Here is a 20,196-nt window from a genome sequence, read left to right as displayed (position 1 = left end):
CAAGACACAAGTGCCAAATGATAGAAGTTTTAAGACAAAATGCTTTTGATGGATGGAAGGAACCACTTGCCTGGTGGAATGAGGGCTTCGGGACAAAGGAGGGGAAAGTGATTTCGGAACCCTGCTCAGGCCACTACAGGTCAGGGTTGTGGAGAGAACTGTATGACAACTGGGTACCAGACAAATAGATGAAGAGGAGCAAGGAGGAATTCTGGTTAGAAAGACCCAAAATGAACTTGATGACTGGAGCCAGCCAGGTGCCCCCACATTCTCTCAGCTTCAAATCAGAACAGAGACTCTCCTGGTCATCTAATGCCATGTGAAGTAGAGCCCCCAAAACTAGTCCCTAGCACAATTTTATATTTGGAAAAAAAGACTGTTTAAACCCATTTTTTTAAAATACAGATTCCAGAAACCAAAGTTTGCAAAAGAAAGGCCCCGAGATTTTTATTTAAAATGTGCATGAATAAAAACTAGTCGAGAAACTTGGGCAGAGGACCAGGAGGCTGAGAGGTGGGGAGGTGGACTTCTGGCTGGAGAGCCGCAGCCATTCTTTGACAAGCGCCTCTGAGGCCAAGGGCTCCTCACCGTGGTTTAGTAACAGTATAGTACGTTTTCATCTTTGGATGTTTCTCAACTCATTTCCTTGCCACAAGTTTTCATCATACAGATCAGTTTTCAAGGAGAGTTGTTTTGTGGGGGAAAATACTATTTTGCAGGGAAACAAAACCTAAACAGTACAACTTTCTAGTTCTTATACTGGAAGTATTCTTGAGATTCTATGGTGTACAGGGGAGGGTGCTGCTGCTGAAATAGTTTGGAAGTGTCCCAGAGGGCCTTCCAGAGATGTCCTGCAGTGACTGAAAACTGCCCCTAAAAGCCAGCCATATAGCTATTTTGTCTTCCTTTTTTTTTTAAGAGCCAAAATGTCTACAGATATTTCATCAGTTTCTAAGGATGCTTAAAGCCATGACCAAGTTTACTCCTTTCCTTGTATGTGAGCTCTTTATTTAAATACAGTGGGGTTTGCTTTGTTTCAATTTAAAAACCTCTGTTCCTCATAGACAATTTCAAAAAATACAAAAAAGAGGCCAAAAACCTACTGTTTCTCGACTTGTATATCTGTGGTTCTCACCCTAGCTGCACGCTAAAATTAGCCAGATTTTTTTTTTCGTTTGGAGTTGGGCATGTTTAAAAGCTCTCCAAGTCATTTTAAGTGCGGTCAGGTTTGAAGCCTACCTTGTAACTAATACTCTGCCTATTGGTTATTTTTTTTTACAATCATCATTAAGCGCCTAGGGATTCAAAACTATAGCCTTCATCCTGCTACTCCCTCTTGTACCATAGAATATATTTTAATTATTTTTTTAATGGCTGTATGGTATTATGTTGGGCAGGATAAATATTAACTAATGGATCTTGCCATTTTTCCATGAGAAAATTTTCATGCATACCACCCGTGCAGTTTTGTCTCCCCCCCCCCGCCCCCGGGAAACTTCTGATAACTTTTTAAAAATCTAAATTACACACTACTACTTCTCGCCAAAATATAATTTCTTCAGCTTTTGTTGATACAGCACAGGCTTGTGTTCAAAACCCCTTCCCACGTAAGGAAACTGCAGCCTGGGTTAGCGACTCGCTCGAGTTCCTATGTACAAAAGGCTGGAGAGGAGCTCGAATCCCAACTAGCTGGCTGGCTTCAAACCCGCGCCCCTGACTGGAGTGGCAGTCGGGGCGGAGGCCAAGCGCAGACCGCTTCTGCAGCACGAGAAAGCAAACTGCGTTCCTTGGTCCGCCCGCCCCCAAGCGCCATGCCCTAGCGCCCGCGCAGGCGCCGCAGACCGCCTTCCGGAGGAAGACCTGCCCCCTCGACGCCCGCCTCTCCCGCGTTTCCGCTCGGCGTTCGTTGTCATTGGCTGGCGGCGGACTTTATAAGGACGTCATTTCCGCCCGTCAGTCTTTTCCGCGCTACCCAGAGAGGGGTCCATACGGCGTTGTTCTGGGTGAGTGTTTTGGGAGTTCTTGCGGCCTCCAGGGCCACTAGAAGGAGCTTCCTGCTCAAACGAAGGGTGCGGGGACCTGGGGTGAAAGCTCGCAGGCCGCGTGCGTCTGTCTCCGGCTCGGCACGCCTCCCGTTGGGTCTAGCGGTCTGCACGTGGCCGGGCTCGGGCCCGCGGGTTCCCACAAGGCCCCGGAAGCGGGCGGAGATCGTGCTGGAGCCCCGGAGGCACGGCCAGTGCTGCGAGCGGGTGGAGGGCATGGAGTTCGGCCTGTGCGTCGCGCCGCAGTCGCTTCAGCCCTCACCCTCGGCAGTAAACCGAGATGCCCAGGCTCTGATTGCCTCCAGCTGTTGGGGCTGGTTGGTTTTCTTCGTTAATGTTAATTTCGACGAGGAGTTAAGGTTCTTGGTAGGGTTTTGAGGAAAAGTAGTCGTGACTGTAGGGAGAATTAACGCCGAAACTCCAACCTTCGGTTTGCTTTAAATTTTGACATCACTCCTTTTTCAGCTTTTGAATATTCTCGAACACGGCTTTCTCATTCACACCTAACTCCTGCTTACCTTGAGAAGTGTTAACCTCAGTTTACTGTTTTCGTTTAGTTTCATTACCTGATTGTTCTGCCCTTCTCCATGCCACTGTAGTAGGATTTGCTGCAATTTATAAAAGGTGGCGTGTATCTGTTAATACTGCGTCTTAAGATTGTACTGGACAGCCCAGTACCTGGCGCTGTAAGTATAAATCGTGGTTGGATTTAAACATTTAAGGTTTTTTTGTGTTTGACTATTAAGTAGTTAGGATGTACCTGTTACCCTATCCCACTTGAGTCACTGGAGTAGAAAGAACTTGTAAGTATTGTTTTTCAGATTCCCATCGTAACTTAAAGGGAAACTTTCACAATGTCCGGAGCCCTTGATGTCCTGCAAATGAAGGAGGAGGATGTCCTCAAATTCCTTGCAGCAGGAACCCACTTAGGTGGCACCAACCTTGACTTCCAAATGGAGCAGTACATCTACAAAAGGAAAAGTGATGGTCAGTCACTGTTTAAGGTTTTTTCTTATTTGTCCTTCCAGCTGTAAAGACAAATTTTTACTCTTATTTTGGTGGTACTGGGTGAGGTAATTTCTAAAATACCTGCCTTGCAGGGCTCCGTACTAAGTAACAGAAGAAACTAGATCCTTAGATTGGAAAGAAGCTTTAAACCTGAGTAGAAGGAAGGAAAGGTTTCTGGGCTGCAGTGGAAGATTACTAGGTTATGGAACTTGGGTCATGAAGTGTGGCATAGAGATGGTAAGGGAGTTGATTAGCTTAGTTCCTAATAACTCATCTCCCATAGTGCCTTATATTTCATAGGTAATGATACAAGTTTGTAAAAATGAGTTCTGTGAGAAAAATAGAGCAAGAGATGAGACTAAAGGTATCAGAAGAGGGAAGGGAGGTTGTGACAGGAATATGGGAGGCATTAAGTTGGGTAAAGCAGCTCTTCAGCTTAGAGCTAGAACCACTGAAGGGCTTAAGCCTGTGAGTGGCATGGTTGAAAGGAGTTTGGGATGCATCTGACATCAAGGCGGGTGGTAAGAGGCCAGGAGATGGTAAGAGGTTGTAGGATTCCCCTTGTGGGGCCTGAGGGAAGGGGACGAGGAGGCGAAGATGGACTGCCGAGTGAAGCAAAGCTGCACACTGTTAAAGCTCAGAGTGGAGGCCAGTCCTGGCCGGTGAACTTCTGGGTGTCGGAAGTGTGCTATAGTAACGGCAGGATTTTCGCTAACACCAGTAGAGCTCGCCTCTGTGACTGGAGTTGATAGTAATCGCTGCCACATACATTCAGCTTTTTAGATGAATTGTCTATTTGCAAAGCTTGGTCAGGTGTTTAAAGCCTTGTGTCCTCACCTAGGTATCTACATCATAAATCTGAAAAGAACCTGGGAGAAGCTTCTGTTGGCAGCTCGGGCCATTGTTGCCATTGAAAACCCAGCTGATGTCAGTGTCATATCCTCCAGGAATACTGGCCAGGTTTGTGGAACAGTGTGCTTGGTTTTTATTACACATGTTTTGGGATGTATTAGAAAAGCGTAAGAAAAGAAGTCCCATAATTTCATTGTTAAGCCATTTAAAATTGGCCTGAGTCATAGGAATTGCTAAAATTAAACCATTTCAACATATTTGTCACTTGGCATTTGATAGTGGTGAGGTTTGTGTTTTTAAGTTATTGTGAGTTTTTCTTGGTGCCACTAAATACTGAGAAATGACCCTGTTAAAGTGGCTCACCACATTTTTCTGCAGTGAGTTTTTTAAATTTAAAATGATAAAATGCTAAGTTAAAACATGTCTACAAAATTTTTTAGGAGGGTTATCTATGAGTAGGGTACCAGTCCTTGTCTCATTCAAGTCTCATAAGCAAGAGTAAGAATCTTTGCCAGCTTAAAGGAATGAAAAAGGCTTAATTTTTTTTCAATGACAAGTGAGGTAGAACATTTCTCTTTTGTCCCCCATTTCTGTTTCGATAGTATTTTCTTCTTTTTTCTGTTGAAAACTAATGGGAATTTTTAAACTTGTTTTAAAGCACTTAAAAGGATTTCATTTACCCCATTTCTAATTTTTAAAATGTTTGACTTGAATTTTGACACATTTTTCACTTACGTAGTAAGATGGTCTTTCACTATTTTGTTGCTTAGGCTAACTGCTCCCATGAATTGCAGATGTGTTTTTACAGTGGGTTATTTCCCCGGAGGCTGGGTTGTGACTGGTCGCCTCTGGTTTGTTGCATGGTTGACAGTTCTTAATTACTGCTGTAGAAGTGAGCTTAGTGACCATTCTCACACATCACTCAGCAAAAATTTACTGAGTGTCTAGGTTGGTCCAGGCAGTGCTTGCTGAGTGCTTGGAATATAGCAGGAAAACTGAAGAGATGCAGAAAGTAAGCTTTATGTAGAGGAAAAGTAACGGAGAGTGAAGAAGGTGGGTGTGTACCTGCTCTGTACAGGGTAGCTGGGGTGAAATTCGACCAGAGTACACAAGTGCTCGCTGGATGCCAGGCACTCGTGTGTGTTGTACTGATTCATGCGATTTTTACAATCCTGTGAGGAACTTGCCCAAGTCACAAAGTGGCCTACTTGATACTTTGAACCAGGCTAGTTGGCTCCGGATCCACCAGATGTGAGGAGGAGGCCAGTGAGCCAGATGCCTGGGGGCGGGGGCAGAGTAGCCCAGGCGGAGGGGCTGGGGCTAGGGCAGGGGCCGGGCTTGGCATGTTTTCTGGCTCTGGTTTTACAATTTTTCAGTTAATAAATGGAAGGCGTAGAATTACTGGGTGCTTTAGGTGTTTGATTTCATGCTTGTTTTTGAGGAAGGGATTTTGGGGGGTTCTGACTACATAGGCTACTTCCTGTGGCACCGTCTCCTGAGGGCTGCTAACTCTTAATATTAATTGTAGCGAGCTGTGCTGAAGTTTGCTGCTGCCACTGGAGCCACGCCTATTGCTGGCCGCTTCACGCCTGGAACCTTCACTAACCAGATCCAGGCAGCTTTCCGGGAGCCGAGACTTCTGGTGGTTACCGATCCCAGAGCCGACCACCAGCCTCTCACCGAGGCATCTTACGTTAACCTGCCTACCATTGCCCTGTGTAACACGGACTCCCCTCTGCGTTACGTGGACATTGCCATCCCGTGCAACAACAAGGTAATGGTTTTATGATTTATACTAGAGCTCGAGAAGAGTGCTCTAGAAACAGCTGTTCCTCTGCACATTGTTAGAGCTTGGGGTTGAGGCCACCGGTTGGCCGGTGAACTCACAGGTGTAGGTAGTGTGCTACACGAGGGGCAAGTTTCTCACGAACACCACGCGGGTCTCTGGCCCAATGAGTGGCGTTTGACAGTAATACTTGCTACAGGTCCCTTTTTAATGTATGAGAGGTTAACATTTTTAAATGATCTGTTTTCTTCTGCTTTTCTCCATTATTTCTTACTCTGTCTGGGTCTCTCGGGCATTACTTGGCCTTTCTGTTTTCAGACCAACTTGATGGATCTTGCTCTGAGATCCTAAAAAGGTGGGTCGCATATGGTTCACATTGGTCCAGTTTGTCACTGGTTTCAGAACCCTGATTCCATAAAAGAATCAGGCAGAGTTTTTGTTTTTTAGCTCTACCAGTGTTGAAGCACTGACTCCAGGTAATTCATTTCGTTGCCTAGAGTGGAATTCTGATTAATCCTCATGATTCCAGTGGCAATCAAGGTTGAGAATCACTGATTTATAGAGTAAGCTTGGTGTAAAAATAAAAACTGTCGAATGAAGAGCCATATCTGTTGTCATGGTGCCAGGGGACCTAGATGATGTGGGGACAGATTAGGTGGAATAGAGAGGTGCTCACTGGGGTTGGCTGGGTGTCACTTTCTAATCACAGTCTGGCACTTTTAATATATATTTTTTATTGAAGTATATAATCAGTTTACCATGTTGTCAGTTTCTGGTGCACAGCATAATGCTTCAGTCATACGTGTACATACATATATTCGTTTTCATACTCTTTCACCATACGTTATTACAAGATACTGAATATAGTTCCCTATGCTATACAGTATGTATTTGTCTATTTTATATATATCAGTATCTGTAAATCTTGAACTCCTGGTTTATCCCTGCCCCCCTCCTTTCCCCTTTGATAACCATAAGCTTGTTTTCTATGAGCCTTTCTGTTTTATAAATAAGTTCGTCTTTTTGTTTTAAGATTCCACATGTGAGTGATTTCATGTATTTTTCTTTCTCTTTCTGGATTCACTTAGAATGACAATCTCCAGGTCCATCCATGTTGATGCAAATGGCATTGTATTCTTTTTTAAGGCTGAGTAATACTCCATTGTATAAATATAGCACATCTTCCTTACCCAGTCATCTGTGGATGGACATTTACAACCTGTCACTTTTGCAGGGAGCTCACTCAGTGGGTCTGATGTGGTGGATGCTCGCCAGGGAGGTTTTGCGCATGCGTGGCACCATCTCCCGGGAGCACCCGTGGGAGGTCATGCCTGATCTCTACTTCTACAGAGATCCTGAAGAGGTAAGCTTCCTCTACAAAGGCTTGTGGTCACATAGCAACTGGACTTGATAGTCTGCTTCTTGTAAGTATTTGTCACGCTCTATAAACTAAAAAATCTTTTCTAAACCAGATTGAAAAGGAAGAGCAGGCTGCAGCTGAAAAGGCCGTGACCAAGGAGGAATTTCAGGGTGAATGGACAGCTCCTGCTCCTGAGTTCACTGCTACTCAGCCTGAGGTGGCGGACTGGTCTGAAGGCGTGCAGGTGCCCTCTGTGCCTATTCAGCAGTTCCCTACTGGTACGTGTCGCAAGCCAAGTGTGTCAGGCTGGTGGTTAGAACTTCTCTTTTTAATTCAGCTTGGAGCATCTCTATGGCTGCACACACACAGTAGCCTTAAAAGGTTTTCATCCCGCTGTGCTGTAGCCGTGCTAATAACTTGAGAGGGTGGTTTCAGGTGCTTTTCAAATGATCTGTTCTTAGTCGTGATTCTTTGAAATGTATACCTGTTGGAACACAAGGCAAATTGTTGGTGGGGTGACAAATGCTACGGGAATGGGGCTGATGGCTTTTTTTGTATTTTCATAACAGAAGACTGGAGCGCTCAGCCCGCCACTGAAGACTGGTCTGCAGCTCCCACTGCTCAGGCCACTGAATGGGTTGCAACAACCACGGAGTGGTCGTAAGCTGTTCTTTAGACAAACTCTTAAAACGGAAATAGGTGACGGAAAATAAAGTTTCTACAAATTGTGTCCATTTATTTCAGCTTTTTACTATTACAGTTTTTTATTTCAGATCAAGATGGCCTGCGATTACTTTTAAAGGCTCTTAACATCAGTTTCACTTTTAAAGCCCGCTGTAGGTAAAAAAGTACATTACTTTTCCCTTGGAGGTTTTCCTGAGCCTCCTTTTTGTGTTTGTTAACAGTCTGCTTTGCTGAATTCTGTAGAGGCCAGGTTTTAAAGTAAGTTGATTTTCAGTGACAGTGCTGCTAATTTACTAGCTGTGTGGCCAATGTGGGAAGTGACATCAGGTGTCCAAGCTTTCCTTTGGGCAAAGAAAGGATACGTCTTTCCTATTCTGAAACCACTGAAGGGGCCACACCTTTCCCAGCCTGGAGAGACATTGTCTACCAACAGGTAAGCCTGCCTGCTTACAGGTTCTGGGAAAGGGCTGTATGGGTGCGCACAAGTTTCATGTGATAAAATGTTATCCGTACTTACCTTTTTCTTTGCGTTTCAATTCTGTTAATACTAGTGGCTCCTTCCTGGACAAATTTTATGACACTTAACCTATTGAAAACCACTGTCTTAGATGGAGTGAGTGGATCCAGGTTTTGAGGAGCCAGGACGAATTTTAATTGATTCATTGTCCCCTTGAAAAATGCACAAGAAAATGTCCATGTGACCAGATTCCCAGAGCCCCTTGCGGTGATGCTGAGGCAGTTGGGGGGGGGGCCTCCCCCTTCCCCCTGCAGCTCTCAAAGCAGCATTAGCTTAAGAGAAACTGCCACTGTGTTTAGGAGCAAGTTTGTATGAATGTGCCACATACCTGCAAAGCTCTGTGTGTAGGACCTGACCGCATGCTGTCCTGGTGCTGAGTGGTCCGCACCCCTTGCGGTAATTTCTGGTGGCTGAGGAGGAGGGAGAAAGCATTTGTTAGCATGCTCTGGGTTGGAGGAGGTTGTAGGGGCAGCAAGGAATAGAAAAACGTTTCTGGCAATTTCATCTGTGTTGTGGTGAATAGTTGTGGCATCACAGATGGACTCCCCAGCCCCCCCCCCCCCCCCGTTCCCACACCTCAAACTCCACCCTCAAATTGTGTGTCTAGTGCCGTCTCCAACCTAGAGCTCTTTCTGCCCCTTGCTCTGGCACCAGCTTCCGCCATTGATCCATCTTCCTAAGAGTTGTCCTCTCCTGGCAACTTTGGTTTATAGTGAGCATGGTGGAAGCCAGGAGATCCCAGGACTAGGAATTTGATGAGGAATTTCTAGTGGCTCTACTCCCTACTCACTTGGTTTTAGGACCAGGGACTCATAAGCTTCACGGCCTCCCAGAGAAGACTCCATTCCTCATGTCAGCAGCTGCTGATTGAGATTTTGCCCCAACTCAGGACCGCAGGATGGCCCAGACCTGGGGACCCGGCAGGCGCCCTGTGGCTGCACTACCAAGCGCCCTTGGGCTGGCGCGAACCAGAATAGGCATCTTAAATTAAACTGGCCAGTCCAGACCTGGTTTTCTTTCTGGCTTGGCCCTGCTTACCTGATCTGATGGGCAGTCCGTAAACGCTGCTGAATCCAAGTGATGAATTAAATCTCTCCCACTTCAGGTGTTCACCCTGTAACCTGCCAGCAGCTACTTTCCTTCCTTCCTGGGTATCAGCAGCCTTGCCCCGGTGTGCGGCCGTGGTGGGGGGGGGGGGTGGCGAGAAGCCCTCTGTCCTCCAACCGCACTGGGTTTGGGTGGAGTGTTCCTAGAAATAGCGCCCTTGTCCTACCAGATCTTGAAAACACCCTGCTGTGAATACATGGCTTAAGTTTAAAGTGAGATCTAAGCTTAGGATTTTACTCGTCTCCCAGCATCCAGCTCCTGATGCATTTCTTGGGGCTTTGTCTTCTAAGCTCATAGAAGCAATCTCATGCAGAACTTCGGAAAGTCTGCCTTTCTTACCCTGCCTTCCTAAATACCGTAGGTTCTCTTCCATGGGATACATTTTTTAAATAGGTCCCAATGCAGGAGCAAATCAACAGAAAACAGTTAAGTACTTTGAGTGAATAGAGAAAATGGTGAAGAACAAATCTTAAGAGATTTACTGAGCATGTAAGAAACAGCTGGAGAGGTAAATTCCACTTGGCAAGTCTGAGGTTCCCAATGAGACTTGGGGTATCCACTCCTGCAAGGTGTTCAGGGCTCCCATTTTTAGGACCCTCCCTCAATAAAATTGTCTAATTTTCCCCCAAGAGGCTTTACACAGCTTTTGGTAAACTCTTAGATTCTCAAGCTATTTTAAGTTGTACCTTAAATGTTTAGGGAACTCGAAATTCGTATTTTACACAATATGAATATCCAGTGGTAAATGTCACATTGCCATGGGGTTTCTGACCCTGCCTGAGCAATCCAGACCTTTGGGCAAGGCAAGGATGAGATTACTAAATACCATCCATGAAAAGCCTTCAAATCTACATGCCAAACACTACGTATTTAGTAGAGCAGAGCCTGCTGTGCTCCACGTGTTAGAAAGTTCAGTGAGTCTCACAAATAACCCAAGGATTAGCCAATTATTTGCAAAGAATCTCAAGAATTAAAAATTCACCAAACATTTATAAGCACCGGACACTATTTTAAGCACGGGGGATAGAGCAGTGAATGAAGAAAAAGTCTGACCTGTGAGTTACATTTTCATCTGGAAGGCAATAACAAAGTTAATGAATAAACCATTTTCTATAGGATCAGAAGTGAGGATGATGTATATCCAGAGGGAACTCTAACTCAAAAAGAGACATGCACCCCATGTTCATAGCACCATACAGAATGGCCAAGATGTGGAAACAACCCAAATGTCCATCAACAGATGACTGGATAAAGAAGCTGTGGTATATTTATACAATGGAATACTAATCAGCCATAGAAAGAATAAAAATGCTATTTGCAGCAACATGGGTGGCCCTGGAGAATGTCATTCTAAGTGAAGTAAGCCAGAAAGAAAAAGAAAAATACCATGTGATATAACGTATATGTGGAATCTTTAAAAAAAAAAAAAAGACAACTTATTTACAAAACAGACTCAGAAAACAAGGTTGGGGGGGAGGGGTGGGAAGGGATAAACTGGGAGTTCAAAATCTGCAAATGTTAACCACTATATATAAAAATTGATTTTGAAAGAAATTACTGTGGAGCACAGGGAACTATATCCAATACCTTGTAATAACCTTTAATGAAAAAGTTATGAAAGATGAATATGTGTGAATATGCATGACTGGGGACACTGCTGTACACCAGAAACTGACACACTGCGAACTGACTACTCTGATTTTAAAAAGTTAAAAATTGATGATGGAAATAAGGTTTGTCTAAAACAAGAATCACAGGCATCAGGCTATAGCAGAGAGACAAATGAAGGGACTCCCAGGGGAGAATCGAAAGAGCAAAGAAACCCCTCTGAAAGGCCCAGTCTCACCAAGTCGAGCTGCGAGAGGTCCTACCCTCGGGGGTTGTCCCGTGAGGGTAGGACGGGAGGTCATGGAGTCTCCTGCAGCCCATGCTGTGTGACAGGTGTAGACCTCCACTGTCCAACCCGTGGAATGCTCTTTAAAGGTTTTTTTCTCCTTTAGATATTTCTGGAAATGGGTTGGGGACCAGAAAATAAAAATCACTAACTGTACAGTCATCTACCCCAGTTCTGCCCCCTGCTGTACCCTCACTGAAAGACAGCAGGCCTGGGAGCCGTCCTCCTCCTCCATGTGTGGCTAGCACAGTTCACACATGTGCCAAGAGCACATGAAATTGCCAAAAGTGTCCCTCATCATGTTCCCACTGGAAGGCCCTCCGCCACCTCCTCAGTCACTGGTCTCTGCATTTCCTTCCACCCAGTACTGTATCCCAACCCAAGGGATGTCTCCCATTTACAATTTTCAAGAGGAAGTTACAGCTTTCAGCACAGGAGAGGAGTCCTCCAGACCATCAGGACCACACACAGGATTCCCTCACAGGATTTCAAGACTGAAGGAATGAATAAACGGGCTGGCTTGACATGGTTTCAAAAATCCCTTTTGGAGGATTTTTTTTTTTTTTTGGTGTGTATCACTTCATATAGTAAATTGCTAAGTAATTTGTCTTTTTAAAACAATGTCTAACGATTAATAATCTACTTTTGCAATTTAGAAATGAAAAAATATGATCATCACAAGTTGTAACACAATAGGAGTTTGGGAAACTAGAAAAATTTATGAAGGAATTACTCACAGAGACAGGAAAGAGAAGTTAAGATATACAGAGGGTGGAATGAGAAAGTCAAATGTCTAGTTGGAATTCCAGGAGAACGGGATGAGGAAAGTCACGATCAAAGAGAAAAGTCTGAGAATTTTCTCAGCTTCTCATGAATCCACACATTCAGGGATGCCCATGCGAACCAAGTCAGATCATTTTTAAAAAAACCTATCCTTAGTTACACTGTTGAGGAATCATGGAAAAGCCAAACACAGAAGTGTCCTGGAAAGTAACCGAGGGGAAGCAGCAGCCTGCGTGACTGCCCATCAGCAGGGACAGCAGGTAGACGACAGAACGAGGAAAAGGAACGTCAGCCCAGCTCTGTCATCCAAGACATAGGACAGTACACTTCTCCAGAAAACAAAGAGTTTATAAGCAAAAATAAAAAGTGATGCCAGAAGGAAGCTGTGGCCAAGAGTGCTGGAGGTCCACTAACGTCCACGCTCCCTTCTCCAGTAACAGACCCTGACTTTTAGCTGGTGCAGGGTCAGAAGCTGGTGCCTCTCCTTACACAGTAGTGAGGTGCTCAGTCAGGTTTTGAGACCTGCATTACTTTGCAGGATAGACTGTAACTTGACCAAATCTGTGGCATTAGGGAAAAGGTGAGAGAGATCCAGAATGATGGGCTATACTGACAACTTTTTGTCTGCTGTGAACAAAATCCTATGAGAAACAAGAACTCCAGCTAAATCTAGGCAGCCCATAAGCAGAAATGGGAGAATCCAGGCACTCTCTGTTTCCGGCCCGGGCACACTCAGCCACGCATTTCTGCACAAGCAGGTCTAGCGGTCCTGAGCTACGCATCCGAAGTGGCAGACTCTGAAGGAGGGAACATTTGCTCCTTGGAAAGACAGCACGCAGAAAAGGTCAGTGAAGGTAGGGTTAAAGGTGGTGTTTTCCATTACAAACCTACGACACAATCTGGCAAAATCAGATTACGGTTAGGCTTTGGAACAGGAACTCTTGTGCTGGTTGGTGGGAGTATAAATTGGCACAGTTCGGCATCGTTTAGTAACATCAGCATGTGTAACACCCCTCTTGGGGGTAATACACCAAAGAAACCTGTGCACCTTTGCACTAGGATATGTGGACAAGAACGCTAATCAACAAACCTGGAAATGGCCCAGGGTCCCTTTGGACCACAGCTCACACGCTGGCGTAGCTCGTATCAGAGAGGCAGGCAGCCGAGAAAATGACGAAGCACAGCTACTTGCAACGACATGCATCAGTCTTATAAACGTAACTTTGCAAAACATAAGAAAGCACTAACAGAAATTATTCCTAATCATGTGGTTCCATTCGTTAGAAGTTCAAAGGCAGGCAAAGGTGAGCTATGTTCTTTAGAGATGTATTCCTTGGTGTCGAGCATTATAGAAATCAACAAAATGTCCAACTTATGGGGTAAAAACCAAGCAAAAGCATTCAACAAAATATACACAAAGAGCATAGCGGATATGTTGAAGATCTAAGTGTTTCAACGTCTCTGCTAATGAGCGTTAGAATATAACCACGTCTCATCCACATGCTCGCTGTACGACTTGAACTTGCCACCACCCCATGGGTGGAATCTATGTCCTCTCCCTTTTAACCCGAGTAGGACTTTGTGACTCTGTCAACTAACAAGGTACGGTGCAAGTGATGCTATGTGATTTCCAAGCACAGAGCATGAAGGTGCCACGCCCTTCTGTCTGCATCTCTTGGGACACGTGTTCTGGGAACTCAGCCATCACCCAGCAGCGAAGCCCTCCCTCCCAGGCCCCGGACCAGCTGAGCTGCCAGCCGACAGCCAGCGGTAACTCACCAGCCAGGAGAGGGATCTGTGTTCAAAGCGGACTGTCCAGTCTCCATTAGAGCCGTCTCAGCGGATGCTGTGTGGAGCAGATGAAAGTCATTCCGGTCAAGCTCCTGTCAAGACAAAAATTTGCTTATTTGTGAGCAGAAGAAATGACTGCTGTTGTTTTAAGCAACTGGGCTTCAGATGCTGGGAAAATTCTAGAGGCAATTTCATTCAAGTCAGAAACAAGACCTGGATGTCCACTATTACCACCACTTTATATCAGAGCAAGGAGCTGATGAGGCAATGCAATTAGGCAAGAGTCATTACTTACACATCTAGAGCCCACCGACTTTTCCTTATAGAATTTACCATAAGCACTTCTCCACGTTATCATACTGTGGTACCCACTGTATATATCAACTATATAATAACACATTAAGTGGCTATAAAATAATTTATATATCCATTTTCTTCTTTTTAATAGTTTATAAACTATCTACATTTATAACCGTAACTGTCACAAACATCCTGTGGTTAACTGGATCAAATAAGGGACATTTTAAGGATTGAAAACAGAATCATTAAGTGGAAGTGCATTTTTAGTAGCAACAAAAGAGACTGCAGTTTTCCATTTATCATCAGCCACAGTAATGATACATCTTTGTTAATCTGATTAATGAGAACTTTTGTTTCAGTGTTGTTTCTTTGCGATTCAATTAGGTAAAGAGCAGTTGCTGACCTGCTTTGATATGGACACCCAGAAAGAAGCTGCAAGCCTCGATGCTCCCAAGGGCACTTCTCCACGTCCTGGGAAGCGGGCCTGGATGGCACTACCGTCCCCTCTGCCAGCAATCAGCTATACATTAGATGATCAGATAAAGAAAAGCCACTGCCTCCCAGGTTTGCTGCAAAAACTGAGAAAAATAAACTCTGATAGCTTGTAATTTCACTATTCAGTAACATTTACTGAAAACCACGTGCTCTGCACGGAGCTAGGAATATGGGCGCCGACAGAGCCCTCGAGATTCCCACCCCCAGGAACTTACTCTGTAATTTGGAGGCACGCAGTAAGGCGCTTATCATGTGAAGGTGCCAGAGATACCTGTGCCACCTCTGTTCTCCTGTCAAAACAGTAGATTGATGAGGTAGATACAGAACTTGAGAAAAACGTCCTGTTTTATATTTCAAAGAATTTCAATATTTCACCTTATCCATGCCCATGGAGAGGTGACCATCTAAATTAAAATGGGAAAAGAGAGGAATTTATGGCTTTACAACCTTTAAATCCAGAACCCTAAACAGGGTACCTGCCAGGGCACTGTCGGCCACTCTGTTAACCACACAGGGGACAGAGACAATCTTCCCGGCAAAGGCTTCCTCGCCGGCCCTCTCCCAAACCCTGGTGAGGAGCTGTGCCTTCTCCACCGTCTGAGATCTGGTGCTTAGGGACAGAACCTGACCCAGGGCGCTGAAAACATGGTTTCTCACCTATTAACCCTGCACAAGGGTTCCACCCGGGGATAGGTCAAAGGCCAGGAAAGAATGTGCCCCCTGTATCTTGCCAGTGATCGGCAGGCAGGGGGGCTCAGTACTGCAGAGGGCTTCCTCCAGCTCAGGTGGGCACGCGGGGTGAGACGTGCCATGGGGGAAATGAAGGTCTTTCTTAGAGCACTTCCCTGAGGCCAGGAAGGCCACACTGCCACCACCAGCACAATTCTGTTGTCTGCACAGACCCTGAATGACCCGCCTCTTCAGCGTGAATTTTGTTGCTTTTTCTCATCTTTTTTTAGACGCTTTCATTTTATTCTAACTTTCTAAAACCCAGGCTAGTACACTGTTTACTAAGGCATGGACCCCAACCACTTGCTACTGTGTAAGTGCCGTCCACTATTACTCACGTAGTGGGAACCATAAACCTAAGACTGAAAACTTTCAGCAGGTGAAGAGCTTCCAATTTAATTCTGTGCAAGGAGCCTGCTGCATATTATACACCTTCTGGATTAAAGCCTGCTTTTGTGAAACAGCTCAGAGAAACTGAGTCCTTGTTCTTGCCCCTGGGCGGTGGCTCGGCCACTTCGCCTGGGAGCGCCGCTCACTACTGTTCTCGGGCGACCCCGAAGCCTCTGGCTCAAGGGGCTCTGAAATACTGTTTTTAAGGTGGGACATCCTTCAGAGAGTGGACTGACTTTCTGATACATATTGAACGAAGTCTGCCACCAACGAAGTGAATAAACGCAAACTGCGCATTCACATTCAAGATGGAAAATGGGAACTGCCTCTGCTGGAGTGAAACCAAGCTCTCACAGGCCAACCAAAAACTATTGCTGGAAGATGCTGGAGAGAAAACAAGCAGCACAGGTCCTGGGGGAGGAGGGAGCCCTGTAAGAAGGAAGCCACTAGATGGTCTCCCAGTCTCTGCAGCTTCTGTCCTTTGGTCAGGACAAGCAGGACAGCGAAAGCCCGGACAGAGTCCACTGGGTCTTCTAACTCGAAGAACAAGAACCAGTTTGAGGCAACGGAACGAAAATCACCTGTAACCCCACTGGCACACACTGGCTATCCTCTCAAAGAAAGAACTGCGCTTCCCACGCCTGCCCTCCCGTGTGCAGACATGGGGACGGGCGCCGGAGACGCTCAAGGACAAAGGACCGAGCACAGGGGGCGGCGCGAGGCGGGCGCACAGGAAGCTTTCCTTCCTCTCTCCTCCTCCTCCAGAACAGTAATACTACTCTCAGAATTCACATTCCACGTCCCCGGAGTCCTCTTTTGGTCCCTTCTCTGAACTCGGATAGTCTAATACAACTTAAAAAAAGGGCATCTGTCTGCGGATGACGGTCCCATACACATTACTGAGCAGAGAGCCTTCAAACACCAAAGAAACCGTAAATCCAAGTCACTGCTAGGGGGAAAAAAGCAGGACAAAGTCGCTTTGGAGGATCCTTACTGTTCAGAGGAAAAAGGCACTTGTAACGACTGCAGGAGAGACAGCGCAAGCCTCTCCTTTCATCCACAAACAGGACTGGGCTGGCAGGCTGGGGGGTGGGCCCGGGGCCCGGCCCCATCACAAGCAGACCGTCATGATTCTGTCTTCCTTGTGTACTTTCATGTCTGTTTTAACAGTGTGGGTTTAAGAAGCCGCCTGTCCCACCTCTGTGGTGGCTAATTCTTAGTGGGAAGGGCGCAGCCCCACGGCGTCTGCCGAGGCCTTCGTCAGAGAAGCTCTCAGTGAAAGGGGACAGGTTTGCTGATCTAAGCCTGACGTGGAGAAACCGTGCTCGGGAGTCGGGCTTGGGGGGTCAGGGCGCCTCAGGGCCCTCACAGGCTCACATCGCCAGCACTGGCTGCACCGTCGGCAAGGCCCGTCACGCCCTCGCGCCTGGCCGGGCCTGGGATGAGCCGGTGTTAGGTGAGGGCGGCGGCGGTCCCGGGCCCCCTTCTCTCTGAGGAACTCACTTCTAGAAGCGGGAGATAGCAAAGTATAGGTGATGAAATGGCTAATTCTATTCTCTCTAGGGCACATATCCTGGGCTCTTTTTCTCAGAAAAGCAGGCTCAGAAGCACTGCAAAGAGGGAATTACTGTCCAATTAATTTCCCCTCAGTTGACTCCTAAATGCAGTCAGAAGTGAAGACCACTTCCCAAGACCTCACACCTTGATTCCTCCTCCAGTTTCATCTTCAGTCTTCAGAAGTCCCTGGGCCGGGTGCATCAACCCGAGAGGAGGCTGGCCCTGTGAGCCAGCCCCCCGCGGAGGGGCGGAGATGGGGCAACTGGACTTCCCCAGCTCTCATCTGCACGTGCGGTACTGATGACGTGCGCCACATCCTCCAAGGTTATCTTCTTAGGTCAGCATCTGGATGGTGCCCAGGGGCTGGGGCAAGTGATGACAGCGCAGTAACTGTGGGTGAGAAAACTATTAAAACGTGTCCAATGGGACAGAGGGACTTGTCAAACTGGAGAGTCATCCCGCCTTCCCCAAGACTCCTGGCAACTCCCAGGACTCAGCACTGCCAAAGGTTCTCCAGGCAGTTCTGATGCAGGTGGTCCATGTAAAACTTTTTGGGAAACACTTCTTTAGAAACCCAAGTGGGGCTCCTCAAGGCTTGGTGTCCAGAGTGGCAGGGTCTGGATAAGGGGTGGGAGTGGAGAAAACAAAGGGATTTGATCTACGGGTTTGAGATGTATATATATCAGCTATTGGTATATAATCTACCTCAAATCAACAACACTTACTTAGCTCAAGATTCCCCTGGGCCAGTCTTATGTGCGCTAGGCTCAGCTGAACTGGGACAGATTTACTCACACGTCTTGGGGACAGGGGGCAGGTGGGCTGGATGATTCAAGGCAGCCTCTCTCAGCTGGGTCTTTGCAGGTCCTGGGCCAGGGTTTGGGCACAAGGAGGCAGGTTCCAGGAGTAACAAGCAATTTTCAACTTTTCTCTTGCATCACCTTTGCTAATGTCTCATTTCCAAAACAAGTCACTCGTCCAAGCCCAGCCTCAGTGTGAGGGTTACCTAGGAGGGTGGGTACAGGAAGGCATGAGAAACGCAGGGGCTGAAGTCTACCCCACGGAGGAATAAGAGACAAAAGGCAACTAATTATAAAAATAAATAGAAGGTTACTGAGACTGAGTGGGGCAGGTGACACAGGCCTCGACTTCAGGAGGAAAGAGTACTGAGCAAGCCACCTAGACCCCAGCTCCCTTGCAGTGAGTGAGTGGAGAATGTCTCTCAGAGCCTAAAGTCAGAGATGCTCCCTGCCCCAGTCCTCCACAGCATCTAAAATTGGAGCCTGTGCTCAAACAGGTCTGGAAACAGCCACAGGAGGACAGGGAACTGGGTCCAGTCCAGGATCCCACGCTGCTCCTGCAAGCGCAGGGCCGAGGCGGCGGGGGCCTCCGGGCTCTCAGCAGGGGCGGCCCTGGATCTGGGGGCGAGCTGAGCCCCCGGAGAGTCCAAGGGGCTCGGCCTCCCCTCCAGACCAGACCCGCTCCTCGCCGCAGGGCCGCCCTTGCCCCGCTGCCTGCAGCCTGCCTGAGGCAGGGGGATACTCGGGGGCGCCCAGGCTCTCGCTCATCGCCCAGCCTCGGCCCCTCCGCCGCTGGCGGGTGGCCTCGGGGTCGGATTCTCCCTCACTCCAGGTCCCGGCACTGGTGGGTGGGCAAGTGTCCCTACACCGCCTACTCCTTGGCCTCTACCTCCTGATCCCGTTTGTGTCGGCAGATGGGCAGCCCCCCCAACCCCTGGCAAGACCTCTCTCAGCAACTGTCTGCAGCCCTAAAGGCCCCAGCCAATCCCCAAAGGCCCCCAGCCAAGCCCACAACAGCCCGCAACAACCCTGGATTCAGGTCTTAACTTACTTCCTTGGTGGGGTGCTGGGTGGGCTCCCTGGAGGCAGCAGTGTTTAGGGGGGCTGGAAGCTGACATGTGGAGAGGGTCTGCAGGGTGCTGTAGGCTGAGAATAAAGATGGTGCCATATCCTGGAGAGGAGCCCGGAGAAGGTGCAGCAGGCACTGTCTGACAGAACCAGAATACTCTCTCAAAAACGTTGCCACAGGGAAGAGGTGTTTCCATACCCACCTCAATCCCGGGAACACACAGTGGAGCTGAAGCTTCACTTCCTGTTTGCCTTTGTTGGGTCCATCCCACGGTGCCAGTCTGAGAGGCAGGGTGAGTGAGGAGGCAGAGACGATGTGTTTAGCCCTATGGGTGGGGTTTGGGTACTGATAAAGCCCACACGCAAGGTAGGAAGGTTGGAGTCTGGATGAGATTGATGGCAATGACTTCCTCTCTACCCTTTGCCTGATGCCCAAGGCCAAGGGGAAGGACTCAGACCTCAGGCAAGGGCACTGCTGGGGCTGGGAGCAGAGCTGGAGCCCTGGGTTTTGGTGAAGACAGGGTCAAGCTGGAGCCTCCCAAGCCTACGGTGCCCCGGCGGATGGGAGGGTCACTCCGGGGGTAACCACAGCAGGCCAGGTGCTGGTATCTCCCCCCACCTCCTCTATCTGCCCTGTGCCCCCTTGTGAGCCCTCCCCCACCTCACTTCTTTAGGCCTCTCCTCCCTCCCCCATGCCCCTATTTCTCATGTGTGACATTCTAGCTTGCTCCCACCCCACCCGAGGACATCTCCTTCTGGTTCTGGCGGGGAAATAAACATGTAGGCTTTTGCAACCAATATCAGAATTGCATTTTGTCTCAAAAGAGCACAGTATGGGCAGTTCTGGAAAATGTCAGATGTCCTCGTCATCTCCAGGGAAGAGGTTCTTACAAGATCCCGAATCTTGCAGAGAGCCCAGAGTGTGGCCAAGAGGCAACTGGGAGATTGGGGGCAGTGAAGGGGGAGAGGTGGATGATGGCTCAGAGGGGGCACCCGTATTTCCAGTAAGGGTGCTCTTCAATGTGGTGGGAAG

The 20,196-nt window shown here is 47.5% G+C and overlaps 1 protein-coding gene, 1 long non-coding RNA gene and 2 other non-coding genes across 8 annotated transcripts in view; 3 read left to right on the top strand and 1 right to left on the bottom strand.

Moving 5' to 3' along the window:
- The first annotated feature begins 1,877 nt into the window (after nucleotides 1-1,877).
- RPSA (ribosomal protein SA) lies at nucleotides 1,878-7,786 on the top strand. Its single transcript, XM_010974795.3, has 7 exons — nucleotides 1,878-2,003; nucleotides 2,864-3,029; nucleotides 3,892-4,010; nucleotides 5,431-5,676; nucleotides 6,923-7,051; nucleotides 7,161-7,326; nucleotides 7,618-7,786. The coding sequence occupies exons 2-7, from the start codon at nucleotides 2,897-2,899 to the stop codon at nucleotides 7,710-7,712; spliced, it is 888 nt and encodes a 295-aa protein (XP_010973097.1). The 5' UTR covers nucleotides 1,878-2,003; nucleotides 2,864-2,896; the 3' UTR covers nucleotides 7,713-7,786.
- Nucleotides 3,670-3,819, top strand: LOC116158408 (small nucleolar RNA SNORA62/SNORA6 family). The gene has a single exon (XR_004142710.1). It is a non-coding gene; the product is annotated as a small nucleolar RNA SNORA62/SNORA6 family (small nucleolar RNA).
- On the top strand, nucleotides 5,736-5,889 carry LOC116158407 (small nucleolar RNA SNORA62/SNORA6 family). Its single transcript, XR_004142709.1, has one exon. It is a non-coding gene; the product is annotated as a small nucleolar RNA SNORA62/SNORA6 family (small nucleolar RNA).
- The window catches only part of LOC105084635 (uncharacterized), a 29,380-nt gene continuing 16,507 nt past the window's right edge, over nucleotides 7,324-20,196 (bottom strand). For 3 of the 5 annotated variants that reach the window (XR_010384928.1, XR_010384926.1, XR_010384927.1), the window contains exons 3-9: nucleotides 19,147-19,303; nucleotides 18,091-18,301; nucleotides 17,440-17,685; nucleotides 14,835-14,909; nucleotides 14,528-14,702; nucleotides 8,578-13,916; nucleotides 7,324-7,532 (exon numbers count right to left, since the gene is read on the bottom strand). This is a non-coding gene — a long non-coding RNA (uncharacterized LOC105084635). Of the gene's footprint in view, nucleotides 7,533-8,577; nucleotides 13,917-14,527; nucleotides 14,703-14,834; nucleotides 14,910-17,439; nucleotides 17,686-18,090; nucleotides 18,302-19,146; nucleotides 19,304-19,366; nucleotides 19,659-20,196 lie in introns of those variants that run through there. The other 2 variants (XR_010384929.1, XR_010384930.1) reach the window with 2 other exon arrangements.

Source organism: Camelus dromedarius, chromosome 17, assembly GCF_036321535.1.
Source record: "Camelus dromedarius isolate mCamDro1 chromosome 17, mCamDro1.pat, whole genome shotgun sequence".
NCBI classification, from domain to species: Eukaryota; Metazoa; Chordata; class Mammalia; order Artiodactyla; family Camelidae; genus Camelus; species Camelus dromedarius.
This window is presented reverse-complemented; position numbering and strand designations above follow the sequence as displayed.